Here is a 14,958-nt window from a genome sequence, read left to right on the forward strand (position 1 = left end):
GGATTACCACCAACATTAGGTGTAGTTACCCTTTATGTATTAAAGTTTATCATTTCATCTTTAATCAATTGCTGAACCTTATGTTTTAGAGTAATGTAATTTTTCATGGAATGACTAGCAATTTTATAATAGTAGTCACAATAAGCGATAGAATTATATCACTTGGGATAGGATGGCTTGAGTGGCTCCAGATGGTTAGAGGCAATCAAATGATTATTGTAAAACTCTCGATATAACTCCGTATAAGTTATGGAGACTAAATCAAATATGAGTTTTTCTCAAGTAATTCGTTATTCCTATGAACCACCTATTAGGCTAGCAAGGCAGGTCTGAAGTCTTGTATGAGGTTGAGTATTAGGATTGTATATAACAGTTTAAAGTTTGAAAGTCGACTGATAGGTCAGAGGGTAAGATGGCTATAGAGTATGTTGATATGGGTAGGATGAAGCATTATTCACTGCAGGGTAATATAGGGAGTAAGTTTGTGGTGGATAAGATTGATAACCCCCAAATTATTGTCTATCAAAGCTCAAAGCTTGAGCTTTAATCTATTTTTTCTTTAAGGCTTTCTTAATGGAAACTTTTCTTTTTTTTTAATTTACCATTCTTAATGGCATTCTCAATGATTTTTCTTGAGATCACCATGTCGGTGAAATTTTTTATTACATTCTCTATTATCTTTTCATAATAGAGAGATTTTAAAGTGCTGACAAATAACACTCTAGTCTCTTTCTTAGTTAGAAAAGGCTATACTTGAGTAGCTATGTCTCTCTACCTCTGAGCATACTCTTTGATTGATTCAGTTACCTTTTTTTCTATATTCTATAAGGAAAGACAATCAAAAGCTAAATCTATTATATGCCAGCATTGACTAATAAAGTCACAAGCCATAATACTCCAAGACTAGATGTGGGTTCTATCTAGTTGGACATACCACCTAGCAACATAGCTAGTAAAGCTATCTTGAAATACATGCATTAACAACTTCTCATTATTGGCATAAACAACCCTCTTTCAGCAATACATAGTGTTATGGGTCTTTGGGCACTTTGTACCATCATACTTCTCGAATTTTGAAACCTTGAACTTTAAAGGAATAACGGCATTTAGGACTAAATAAGGTCTAACAGCATCTACAAAATCATAAAAACCAATTATTTCCATTGTTAATAACCTTTCTTCTAATATATTCATCTTTCTATCAACTATTAAATTCTCTAATAACTCATCCCTTTTTGGATTTAATTTTTTCTTTTCTTTTGGATCATCCAAATTAGAGACCTAGATTGGTTTCACTACCTTCTCAATAAAGATAGAATTCATAACTCTGGTACTGCCCGAGATTTAAAGATGATGGTATTCTGGGATATGTATACCCTACACGATCTGTGAACTACTGTGGTGGTAGATCTTATGTGGATTGGGCTTAATGTGGCTCAAAACTAAGAGGGTATAAAAGGTTAGCCACATCTTGTATTGGATGGTCTTGCAAGCTAGTATTTTTTTTTTACACTTTTTCCCTTATTTAATTTATTCAAGGATTACAGAATCTTACTCAACTCCCCTTTAAGCTTTTTTCAGGCCTTCTCTATCCTCTCGAGATGATTAAAATTTTCTTATTCCATTTGCCTAGCTTGGGCTCTTGTATTGTATTGGTGAATTAATTGTGTTGGGTTCTTACTTGGTGTAATTATCCTTGAATCTTGAGTACTACTATTGTATTAAAAATGCTATGGTTTATGTTGTATGTATGTAATATACTTAGTATATTTCTATAGATGCATGTATGAGATCTGATATGTGACAAATATTTCCTATATAAAAATGATGCAAATGCATAATGTTAAATATGACAAAGAAAATGATGCATGACATGATAATACAAATACACAAAGTCAAACAAATAAAATGGTTAGATTACAAACTGTTCCTTCTTATGTCTTAACTTCGGGTTACATCTATCAATGAATAAAAAAGGCTCTATCTTAAGAATGGCCTATTCAGTGTAGATTATATATAGGGTTAGGTCATTTTGACCACTAAAAGTTTTCAAATTATTCCTTACATCATTGTCCATCACAAACTAGTAAGATATTTTAATCCTCACCCATCACAAGCTACCAACTTAAAGAATTCAATTTGAGTAAGAGTATTTTGCTAGCTATTATAGAGATTATCGTCTCATAAGAGTATAGGTACTTTACTCCCTTCTAAGAGAGACGAAGCCTAGATGTAGAGCTCATGTAATGTAAATGCATGTGATAGTGTGTTTGAAGGAACATATAGGTTTTCAAACTCCATAAATAATATAAAAGATAAAAAAAATTAGTAATCAAATGATTTAATCATTACACTTTAAAACCATTAACAGGATAAGATAAATTTAAAATTGTTATGGCCTGACTTTCTATAGTGGTCTCTAGTGGAGTCGTTAAATTGTCATAACATATAGATCTGAAAATCTATAGCTAGACTTAACAAATTGAGTTACCACCAATCTTTTTTAACTAAGTATGATTGGTCACGTAATGAATCTATTTTTTTAAAAAGCTTTTAAGCTTGACTAAAGGTACTTAAAAGAATATATTCTAATCTACTAATCAGAATAGGGTTCAAAAGTTTGGTTACATATGAGGAAGGTTATAGTACCCCCACATGCCCATTCTAAGGATGATACTATTTTAAATTATCCTAAAGTCTTGATTATAATGGTTATAAGTTTTAAAGTTTAAATATTGAAAATAATTCTTGAGATTCTCTATCAATCTGATAGAATTCTTTAAAATATTTTCTCACTTTAAGAGTATTCAAGAATCCAATTTGTTTTCTTAAAGAGGCACCGTCGTAAAAAAATGTTTAATTAAATTTTTATTTCTTTTGAAAATATATCTAATTATTTTATTATTTGGGCCAAATTATAAATATATTTTTCTTTTTTTAATTTTTAAAAATTTCACCATTTGGATGAATTTAGAAATTTTTTTAATTTCTAAATTTTTTATCATTTGGGTGAATTTAGATTTTTTTTTGTCTTTAGAAAAAAAATAATATGGCAATTATTTTCTTGAAATTTCATTTAAACTCTTCCACCATTTAGGATAAATTTAAATAAATTCCTCACCTATAGATTTCTTAAGAATTTACCATTTAAAACTTTTAAGAATTTAATCATTGAATAATTATCAAATATTTTCAACCAAAAATTTTTATTTTAACTTATTATTATTTTTTTCTTTTTTTATTGGAAAATAAATATTAATTACTGTTATTAAAATTTTATCTAAATTATTTCACAATTTGGGATAAATTTAGAAAAAATTTCTCACCTAGGAAATTTATAAAAATTTACCTTTTGAAATTTCTAAAAATTTCATTATTGGATAATTAGTATTTATTTTCAAAAAATATTTTATTTTTATTTTTTAAAATTTAATCATGCAAAAAATACTAATAAATAAATAAATAAACAAAAAAAAATAAAAAATGACTCGACTCAACGACTAAAAGGCTTTGCTATAGACATAGAAAGCGGCTTGAGACGAGGCTTGGAGGCTCAACTCGACAGAAAGATTTGGCTGGGACGCAATTTGATAAAATAGGTTGGTGCTCGGGTCAAGTTACTCGAATGGAAAGGTGTGGATCTTGAGGGATGCTTAAGGCGAAAACAGTGTTGTTTTGGTAAGGTATAAATAAGCCAAAAATCTCTTTTTCTTCAGATTTTCTCTACTCCGTCTCTCTTTTTCCCTTTTCTCTCTCTCTTTCTCTAAATCCGAAGAACTTCAGTTGACTTTTCGTCAAATTTTAGAAAATTTTGTCGGAATCTAGGTTGGTTCATCGGAAGTTTTTCAAAAATTCAAATTTTACAGGAATCTTCAACGGATTTTAAAAAACATGTTGAAAATTCAAACATCCCTGGAATCTTGGGATTTCCCAGATTTTTTGTAGAAAAAAATCTTCAAATTTTTTTTTTGATTTTGCTAATCTCCTTTCCTTCTGCCGTGTATTTTTTCTACTTTCTTGTGTGTATTTTTCTCTTTGCTTTTTTGTCTTTGATTTGTTGTGTGATGAGGCTTGATTAGGGTTTGTATTTATAGGGTTCTAATCCAAAGAACCCTATATCAACAGGATTTTGATTTCCCTTTTTAATTCCCACTTCAATTATGATAACAACCCCAAAGAAACAATCCTAAATAGATCCAACCTCCTTAAAGTTTTCTTAATTTTTTATTTTTATTATTTATTTTTTTAATTAATAGAAATAAGTAGAACCCTAGGCAGATTGGAGTGTCTACAATGCGTGCTGCATATTAAGTTTTACAAATTCATTTTTCACATCACTAATTAATTGCTTGATGTATGAAATCTCATTTTAATTTGGTGTTTGGAGCATAACTAATTGTTATACTTATTCCTAGTCAGTTTTAACAGTTAACCACTGACAGCCTATTTACTGAATTGCCTGATGTGCTCATGGTGGAAAAAAATGGCTAAAATTTCTAACTAGATTGCTAAATATTTGGCAGTCTTAGCTTATTTCTTTCATTTTCAAGTAGTCTGCATTAGCTTCCTCCTCGATTATCGCTGGATGAAAAAGTTACTTATGGTAATTTTACTGGTAAATCAAGCGAGCCTAATGTTGAAGAAAAATGGAATGCTAGGCAAGAAAATGTAAAGGAGTCTTTAACTCACGCATGGTCCGGCTATAAACAGTTCGCAATGGGTTAAGATGAGCTTATGCCACTGAGCCGGCATGAGTTGATGGACTTGGAGGTCTAGGTGCTACAGTTGTAGACGCTCTTGATACTGCCATGATAATAGTTCTAGATGAAGTTGTTTCTGAAGTAGCCTCGTGGATGGAATCGCACCTTTTAGAAAGGATTAGTCAGAAAGGGGAAGTTAATTTATTTGAAACCACAATGTGTTTTGGGTGGTCTATTGAGTGCATATCATTTAAGTTGGTGGGGGGGGGCGGGGGGCAAGGCCTGATCTCAGCACACAAGGGGCCAAAACCCACTATTTATCTAGCCATTGCAAGGAACTTGGCTGATCGTCTGCTATCTGCTTTTACTTCCTGTCCAACTGCCATTCCTTTCAGTGATGTCATGCTACGTGATTCCTCAACTTGTCCAGCTCCTGATCGACTGAGTAGTACTTTAGAAGTTTCCACTTTACAGCTTGAGTTCAATTACCTCAGTGCAATTTCTGGTGATCCAAAGTATAGTACAGAAGGGATGAAGGTTTTAGCGCATTTGAAAACTCTGCCGAAGGTGGAAAGACTAGTACCTATATACATCAGGTGTGTTTCTTTCACTTCAAATATGCCACACTAGCCATCATTATTACTTTAAATGGCCACGTATTTCTTTTTTTCATTTTAGGATTTTCTAGCCTGCCGAGTTTAGGTTGATGGAAATTTTCTTTTGCTTGGATAACTGACTTTAGTCATCAAACACAGTAGAAAACAATGTCATAACTAGGTTTTTCATTTATATCAATGGAATTTTTTTTCTTCTGTTACCTTTTTTGGATGGCCGAAACATGTGGATTTCTTTGTTTCTTGTTTCTTTCTCTGCCTTTATTGTTTTCTTTTTCCTGTTGCATTTTTTCTTCAATTGTTTTAAATTTTAGATTGACCATCAGCAAGCTAAGGTTATCTACAGATTTCCTGTTTGGCTAAAGCAGTGTGATGGCTTGCGCTCTTTTTGAATTTAGATATGCTTGTCATTTACTTGACCTAACCGGTAGATATGGAATAAAGTTTGAATACTTTGGTATTGTCGTTGGCTGGATGTGACATTAGACCCAGGGCAATGACAACGTGACATAGTAGATTGTTTGAAATAATTTTCATCTTTTAGTTATATGGTAGAAGTTCTTTTTGCTTATTGACTTAGTGTAGCTTAGTAACAATTTGTTTTACTGGGAGATCTTTTCCTAGTGATTGAATTGGTCTCATGTGTTCACAATCTACTCTGTGATGGAGACGAAACAGTTTTTTAGGCTACGTGTGCACAACTTATCATTGCACGGGTAGAAAGAAGAATTCTTTGTTAGCTGCAAATGATTTACAAGATCATGTAAGAAGAGGTGGCTTGATATTTTCCCTTTTTGTAATTGTGTTATTTCTTTTATGACTTCCAAAAATGTGATCAATGAGAATCTTTTAAGACTGTTCAATTATAAATCTTAACTTCCAAAATGATTGATTGATGTCAATATGCTTTATCTGCCATTTACATCGTTTTATACTTATCATCATTGTCATCATCATGATAATTATTTATTTATGATTATCTAGTCCTGATATCACCTTCCTACTAAGTTTAGCCCTCATTCTGGTGAGTATTTTTTTATTCTCTTTATCATCTTACCATGAAATGCAGCCCTTATTCTGGTGAATTTAGTGGAGAAAATATTAGACTGGGATCTAAAGGTGATAGCTATTATGAGTGCCTAATTAAAGTGTGGCTACAGCAATGAGCTATTCAGGGTGGTGATTTCACATGTCTATATGATATGAGGGGTGTTAGACGCTTGTTTGGAAATCAGCCAAATGAACTGGTTTTTGCGAGGGAATTGCCTTATGGATCCAGGGGAGCTTTTAGTGCAAAAATGGAGCGCCTGGCATGTGGTGCTCTCTTAATCCTTGAGTTTTAAGGAATACCCAGCTAAATGGAAATTTTTAATTCTTTATTTTAGGTGATAGATGTTAAATTTTCCCTCATCCTGCCTTCCTACTATTGATAGAGTTAGAATCTTTTTCAGGTTAAGCTACCACGTGCTGTGTTTCTAGGACATAAGGTCTAGGCTTGTAAACTTGAGAATATGGTGTCACTTTTTTCTTTTGTTCCTCATTTTCTTGAAAGAAGCGTGTATTATTGTGTTAAGCAAACCAGGACTTTAGTCTCCACACATCCAATATTATGAAATTCATACTAAATGTTCCTTAGATACCTAAATATGAAGCCCACTCTTTGAATTTTCTTTGGGTCTATCCTATGGGTTCAACAAGGGGTTTCCTTCTTCCTTCCGATAAACCTTCAATCGCCGGGGAAGGCGAAGTTTTATTCTCTTTCCTTGGCATCAAAACTTATTGGCTTTCCATCAAAACTACGCTATTAGCTCACACCTCCAAAGCAGTATACTGTAGATTGGAGGTTTTTTCTTTTCAAAACTATCGTGCTGACTAGTGCTAGGAAACAGTTAGTAAGTGGAAGAGTTCTTCCCACCACAGCGTTTCTAATATAATACAGCTGTAGTTGTTCATGTACATGAATGCGTAAGTTACATTTCTGTATTAATTATTGACTTTCGTGAAAACATCCTTCATTGATGTGAAAGTAATTTTACTGTACTTACCAGGTGTGTTTTTTTGCGTGGTACTCTTGCTCTTGGTGCTACTAAAGGTGTCATAAAGGAGAAAGCTATGAAGGACAACCTTCTTACATTTGAAGACCTGGAAAACTTGAAACTTGCAGAAGATTTAGCCAAGACATGTTTTGAGATGTATTCAGTAACTTTCACTGGTCTGGCTCCTGAAATTGCATACTTCCATACTAAAGATAGTTGTTTTCGGTTAACTAGTTTCTTGAAAACAGTATCGGATCGACTTAATTTTCGTGTGCACCGAAATGATTCATATTTGCTTATTCATTTATATAAGACCACTCTTTTTTTGCATATTGTATAATTATGATAGGTAATGATCTGCTGACTTGATTGGATTGAAACAGGAATATTTTGAAGGTGGTCTTGACGGTGGAAATAAGAGTTCAGAATATGTAAATGACATAATAATCAAACATGCTGACCGTCACAATTTGTTGCTTCATGAAACTGTTGAATCCTTGTTTGTATTGCATTGTATCGCATTACTTGAACCAAACTTATACTCTTTTAGTTCTTTTGTTTCTAGTCTCTCTTTCCTATTATTTAATTTCTATGTCTACCAATGCACATGTGTGGAACCCTTTTTTTTTTTTTCTAATACACTGCATTGCAGATATTGTGAATGGGGTTGGCACATCTTTGAGTCATTTGAGAAATACACAAAGGTGGATTCCGGCGGATACACTTCCTTAGATGATGTCACCTTCTCAAAGAAGAGACAACATGGAGACTTTTTTCCTTGGTGTAAACGTTGAAGTATTTATACTTGCTCTTTGGGGATAGCTCTGTTATACCACTGGATGTCTCTTGGCCTGGGCACATAGTACATTTGTCTTTAACATTGTTTGGTAGATAATCTTGTTCTGAGGGCAGTCCGTGCCTACTTGCCCAGGACCCCGGTTTACCAAAGGCGGTGGCTTAACTTTACATGTGTTCAACTCATCAATGGATTGATCTGCACTTAGACGCTTATGTTGGTATTTACTTGGCCCACCAAATCATGACAGGATTGTCACATGTATTTGTTCTGATAGACATTTTTTTAGGTTGTGTGGCTGGGGTTTTGCCCACCAAAATAGTGAGTGAGATATGACCATATGTGATGGACCACTCTGATTTAACAGTATAATTTCAATTTTGACTCCCAAATCAACTGATGCTGTTATATTTTTGTTATTATTTTATTATCGTTGGCATTCCCTAAAGGTTACAAACTGTCTGCATCTATTCATGACTGCCCTTTTAGTTTCATCAGGTCAGACTTATATCTACATTTTCACCTTCATCTTGAAGGAGAAACAGATCGTCACCATCTCGAATGACATGTATATCATCTATTTCTGCATTCTCAGCATTAACGACTTTTATGAATGGGTAGCCTCCAAACTTTTCCCCTGCAGTTTCACAAGGTTATAGAATGAGAAATGAATAGAGCAAAAGCAGGTAATCATACTAAAGTGGCTTTCTGGTTCCTGTTCTTGGTTTAAAAGTCCCTTTATCGTTTTTTTCTTTTTTCTTTGTTTTAATCTATTTGGATTCTAGTCACATTTGAAGTTGATTTATAATTGTTTTCCCCATATGTTCAGGTTTATTTTCAAGTGCTTTTTTCTGGTCAGACTTACCAGCCATTCTGAGCAGCTCTTGTATTGAATCAGGTAGGAGTATCAACTTTCCATGTTGTCTACTTGATGTACTGCTGCTGCACTGGAACTGCATGTGAATAGTAACTCTTTTCTTAGTCGGTAGTATTTCCTCTCTATAACTGAGTGAATTGAAGAAATTTTGGGCCCCACTTCTATGTTTGATCTGACTATTCTGCGGTTCATCTGCTGTTTCTGTCCCGATAATGTCTATCCTATGTTCATCTAATTTTCTTTTGTTTTCATAACTCAGTAAGAGCTCATGTATGCTCTCGTTTCCCCGCTGTTCTGCCAATGCTTTTGGCATTCTTCCTCTTACATCTGGCTTATTTACACTTCCTCCTCTTTCGAGCAAAACCTTGACCATTTCAATATGCCCCTTGCAAACAGCATCATGGAGAGCTGTTTGGCCATCCTCTGTTGTTGAATTTCCATTCATTGGAAATCTACCTGTTTGACTCTTCTCTATAGCCTCTGATCCCAACAAATCTACGTCTATTGCTTCTTTCGTAGATGTATTTCTCTGTGGTTGATCTTCAAATCCTGCATCCAAACAACTTCCTTTCATTGCTCCTCCCCCAAGCCATTTATTGCATGTCAAACCCGGATCTATATTGTGCTTGTTAAAGCTGTTGCTCTTAAGCCCGTTCAATTTCTGCAATAAAAAACCATCACTTCATGTTGTTTAATAAGTGTTCCATCACTACAGAAGTTGTCTAATATGATATTTACCATGTAAAGATTATGCATTATAACACATCCATCTTCCATATTTACTTGTATGGTGTTCATCAGTGAAGTTCCATTCAGTCGTAGTATTTGACAAAGCTCGGTGGTCCGAACCGTGTATGGCTGTGGCCTATAACATAGAACTGCAACCTCTCCAAACATATCCCCTGCAGCTACCTTTCCAATAACCTGTACATCACATACGGACATGTAAAATTTTTTGTACTGTTTTTACCATAAAGGAAAAATATTATAGATGTTAAAATAATATCTTATACCTGATCATGTCCATCTGCGTGGGAGATTAAGTTCTGCAATCAGGGATCAACCAGTCATCAAATTAATGTCAGAAATTGGTATTGTTTACTTTTTTTTGTTATGCAGACATCAAAATAAGCTTACTTACAACTTCTCCTGAGACAAGTATATAAAGATCTGTCGGGGCTTCATTCTGCAGGATGACATCTCCTTTGGGTGGGAAATACTCAGCATCCATTTCTGAAACCTTTAATGGAGTAGTAGTAAATTGCGTTAGCATCTTGTGAAAATGAAATTCGAAGAAAAAGTGATATATGTGTACCATTGCGCAATATACACCAAAATTTGTGGATCTCACCAGAGTTCTGGGCTTTTTATTTAAGATACTATTTTTGCCTTAAGGGAGAACAATGGATGAAGAATGATATGGAGAAATATAGTTAGACATGTGAAGTATTACCAACTGAAAGAGGAAGTCATGAGAAACTCCTTGGAAGAGATAGACTTTCTGCACAACGTGGAAGAAGAGATGCTGTGCAATGCTTGAGCGAATGGCTTTTGGCAAACTATTTAGGGTCTCTTGTTGCTTCAGTCCTTCTGTTTTGAATCTTAAGCATATGTGTGACAACATTTGATCTTGTATGCGGTGGGGCAACTGATTTCGTGTTGCAAAATCTGAAGTAGCTCTGACTATATCCCTCTGTAGCACCAAAAAGGTAAATGTTTCTTGTCATTAGCACTCCCAGGCTAGAGATGACATTCTTGTCAAATGAAAATACTGTTAAATCTGAAGAAGGGGCTGGAAGAATGTAATGCTCAAATCAGCTACTGCAAAAGACTGAGCATTCATATATGATTTTTGATGTCATACAATGGCAAGGAATCTTGACATTACCTTTAAGCTGGTTTTTACCTAGAAATTTTTCATACAAAATTGTCAAATTGTGGGGTAGATACAATGTCTTACAAAAATGAACTTTTTCTGCAACAATTGTGGGGTTATGCTAGAACTGTTGATTGTGATGGGTAATTCTTTTTGGTCCATGTAGAACTTATTTTCTATGTTTAGTTCTCCTGGCAGTTAATGATGATTTCAAACAGCTTGAAAGCCGCAAGGGAACTTACAAAATTACGGGTCCGGCTTGTCCAGTGAACTACCAGGTTTGTCATGTTCCCGATGAGGTAAGCTGTTAATCCCAAATTAAACAACATGTAAAAGATATCAAATAGCATCTCTCTTGGATTCTCAGCATGCAAGTCCCCATAACCAGTTGTAGTGAGTGTTGTAATGGACCAGTAAATTGAAGTTATATATCTATCCCAGACACTGTGCTCTTTGAAATTTGGGTATACTGCACCAATCCAGGTTCTTGAAGGATCAGGGTATCTATCTGCGATCAGATAGTTAAAGCATCCAGCACAATGTACTGCAAAAAGGGTCACCTGAAACCAATCCGAGAGGAAAATTATCCATTTTTCAAATACTGAGGCAGTATTTCTGATAGAAGTGAGACAAGAGGAAGTTTCAATGGCTTACAGAAATGAGCTTGGTGCATCGAGTCCAGAAGTAGTTGAACCGGATGTCTTTCTCTAGTCTGAAGGAAGGCAAACCTGTAAGTAAATATCGTGGTTCTCCCATTGTAACAGTCTAAGAATTTTGAAGAAAAGAAAAGGCATGGGTTTGAATCTGATTATAAACCTTGCAAACAGGGAGCTGACTCGTCTCAGGCGCCAGAGCCTGAGCATGTTGAGTAGCCTGAGCCCAAGTTCACTGCCATGATCTGTGAACATGGGGCTGAGGGACTGAAATGGAGCAGTGGAACAGACATCAAAGGCAAGCCAGGTAGATATGTACCTAGATGTTGGATGGATCATATGAAGAAAGCTCATTAACTGTTGCTCGAATAGTATATAAAATAGTTGAAAAGGCCTTTGTGATCAAATGCTGCAAAATCTTATTTACCTGATGGCAATCTTCTTGGGATCATCAACAAGGAGATAAGATTGGCTATCGAGATATGCAACAAAGAAGGTAAGAATGATGTCGATAGCAAAAAAGCCATTGACAATGTTGTCAACAATGAAAACTGCATCTTGCTTGTAAGTTAGGAATGCAAACTCGAATGGACAGATCCAGGCAGAGTAAATGACTAGAACAACCAGCCACATCTCCCAGGCCCTGTAATAAGGAATAGGACATAAGGAGAAGTTTTGATAAATTGAAAGAAGTATTTGAGTAAACCATTGCCATGGTCATCACCTATAATTAGGGTTGAAAGGGGAAATTATGTATCTATGTATCTTGGTCTCCTGGTTAATTCTGGCCCCAAGTGATGGAAGGAGATCACTTGAGAAGAAACTGCCATGAATGGCACTGACCATTTGAAATTTATCAATACAGAACCGTTGGAAGAAGTTTTTGGTACAGGAAAATGACATCTTAGTTGTTTGAATCCTGGAGGCTACACCTACAATAGAGGTTGTTAAACTTCCGGCTGGGTTAAGTGTCAAAGAAATGGTTATATATAGCGAACCTGTGAAGAGGGACACGGGTTTAGTTTCCTTTTTATAACCTTAATGTCAATTTGCTCCTGATATGTTTGAAATGAATGTACAAGCTTGAGCAACTGATACATCAATATGAGTGGAAGTGAAAGTGAGAAAAGGCTGAGGCAGATTTTGCATCTTGTTTGGACAAGAATAATAAACAAGGATCAAGAAAAGCATGTCAAGACGAAGGAGAATGACTGCAAAAATGGAAAGCACTGTAAGTGGGAGACATGGGAGTGCAGCAATGCAGTTGCCATTTGCAGCGATGAAAATTCGGAGGGAAAGAAAATGATAGGAGAGAAAGAGAGTGAGAGAGAGAGAGAGAGAGAGATGCGAATGAATGAAGGTAATGGCAACAGTAATGGTGCTTCTGCTGGTGAAATGGTGCAGCTGGCGGTAATGGGAGCTCAGCAAATAATGTGAAGGTGCGTATAATATATAGACAAGGCTTTTTTGCCAGGACGGATTTTAGTGAAAATTGTTTTGGTGTTCACTTTACAATCCAGAGAATGACCAGACTGCCGTAGAAGAATGGTGGAGGATGTTTTCATTTATGGATGCTACGTGTTCCAATCAAATCTTTGCTTACAGGTATGAAACTATTTTTGCTAAACATCTCCAAAAAAAATCCGATTTCAATACCATCCCCCACTTCTCCTTCCTAGTAAAAGCTGAAGTTTATTTTTTTCACGCAATCATAACCTTAAGCTTGAAAATGCATTCCCGCCTTATAATCCAACTTCCCCAACCCCTTCCTCTCTCTCTCTTATATGCTTTGACCCTTTTTTCTCTCCAGCTTCAGCCAACGCATTATCATTATCTAAATTTTTTTGCCGACCTCTTTTTTTTTTTTTTTCTGTGTTTGATCATTTGATGATAATTTGCATCTTTGCTTCTTCTATCTAAATTCTGATATTTATCAAATAGAAGAATTTTCTGCCTACTTCTCGGATTCATTTTTGCGTGATCGTCTTTAATGATTGCATTTGACGCCAGTCAACTGCGGAAGAAGTGTCAAAATTTTGTTAGGCTTAAAAGAAAAGCAGAGCCGAAAAGTGGTGAAAGAAAGATTCTCTAAGTGGTGAAAGAAAGATTCTCTCTTTATGGTCAAGGAACTGGCAGATCCAACCAACTCATTAAAGCCCACTTTCGCAGAATTGGAGAGGGAACTAAACCGACGTCGTTTGCACCTTCCTCTTCTTTTGGGTTTCCCAATAGAGGTTAGTGCTACTGACCCTCTTGCAAGTTTTACTGTTCTATTCTTTCTTCAATCCATTTACATTGCAAAAATAAAAATGCATGAACAATTCTCTTTACTGCGTGTTGGATGTTGGATAATAGATAATGTTTGATGAGTTCAAAATCAACCATGGATGACACATGGCTGACAAGGTCTGTCTCTAACTTAAGTGCATTTTGCTAAATAAATATCTTGGAGTGATTTAAGCAAAAGGCAAACTTATTAATATCTGAAAATCTATTAGAAATTGTGAGTGATAAAGGCGAATATAAATAAAGTAGAATTTTGCACTGTTTATGGCACGTGAGTTGGGGTTTAACGATTAATCAAAGCAATGGTCAATGGGATATTTTTTGTTAGTTCAACTGTTTTTCTCTTTTCTGTTTTTGAGTCCAGACTTTGCTTTCCATTTGCTTTTGCTTTGTTCCGCTATCTGCTCTCGAATCGAGTTGAGTTTGGTAGGGGCAACCCCATGAACCTCGTGAGAAAAATCCTATTACTCAGGGAGACTTGGATGACGTGGATGATTAAGCAGCCACTTGGAGAAAAGGTGTCGAGTCATGAAAAGGTAATAGTCTTTGTTTTTTTTTTTTTCTTTCATAAGAGGGGGAAAAACATATATAGGACAAAAAATGACAAGAGATTCGAAAAAGGATAGAAATTTATCTAGTTTCCCATCAAATACATATCACACGACATAGGACAAAACAAAGATTAGAGATTTGTGGTGGAAGTTAGGGTACAAATCAAAGTGTTAAAAACAACAAAAAAAAAATTCATGAAGACAGCTTATAGATAAACATCATTTACATTACAATTAAAATGTTTAAAAATAAATTAGAAAAAAGAATAAGTTGGTTATAAAGATAACAAATGGACAGTACAGTGTTCCTCTGTTTTGCTTAAAAGTATTTTGGCAGTAACAGGAAATTAATTAATTAATATCTTTTGAGAAAATCCCATAAAATTAAAAAAAAAAAAAAAACTACGAGAAAGGATCGTATTATTTCATATATATATTTTATTTAAATAATGTCATGTAATCACATTATTGAAAAAAATTAATTATTTATTACATATCACATGAATGATTCTATTGAAATAAAATATTTATAACACATTATTTAAAAAGGTTAATCATTTATGACACCT

At 34.7% G+C, this 14,958-nt stretch overlaps 1 protein-coding gene and 1 pseudogene across 2 annotated transcripts; one reads left to right on the top strand and one right to left on the bottom strand.

The window, feature by feature from the left end:
- Positions 1–249: 249 nt before the first annotated feature.
- On the top strand, positions 250–8,245 carry LOC111278454 (mannosyl-oligosaccharide 1,2-alpha-mannosidase MNS3-like; annotated as a pseudogene).
- On the bottom strand, positions 7,772–12,975 carry LOC111278094 (potassium channel KAT1-like). 2 transcript variants are annotated; one of them, XM_089764842.1, is made up of 12 exons: positions 12,551–12,975; positions 12,277–12,484; positions 11,980–12,195; positions 11,716–11,871; positions 11,554–11,611; positions 11,142–11,459; positions 10,477–10,716; positions 10,165–10,263; positions 10,037–10,069; positions 9,762–9,947; positions 9,012–9,684; positions 7,772–8,783 (listed from the first exon to the last, which is right to left on the bottom strand). In XM_089764842.1, exons 2-12 carry the CDS (start codon positions 12,453–12,455, stop codon positions 8,641–8,643), a joined length of 2,301 nt encoding a protein of 766 aa, XP_089620968.1. In that variant the 5' UTR covers positions 12,456–12,484; positions 12,551–12,975; the 3' UTR covers positions 7,772–8,640. The 2 variants fall into 2 exon arrangements, with proteins under 2 accessions (XP_089620968.1, XP_089620967.1); XM_089764841.1 differs by having other exon boundaries at positions 12,277–12,975.
- Positions 12,976–14,958: the final 1,983 nt, after the last annotated feature.

This window comes from Durio zibethinus, chromosome 8 (assembly GCF_047325235.1).
Source record: "Durio zibethinus cultivar Kanyao isolate XHJ-2024 chromosome 8, ASM4732523v1, whole genome shotgun sequence".
NCBI lineage: Eukaryota > Viridiplantae > Streptophyta > Magnoliopsida > Malvales > Malvaceae > Durio > Durio zibethinus.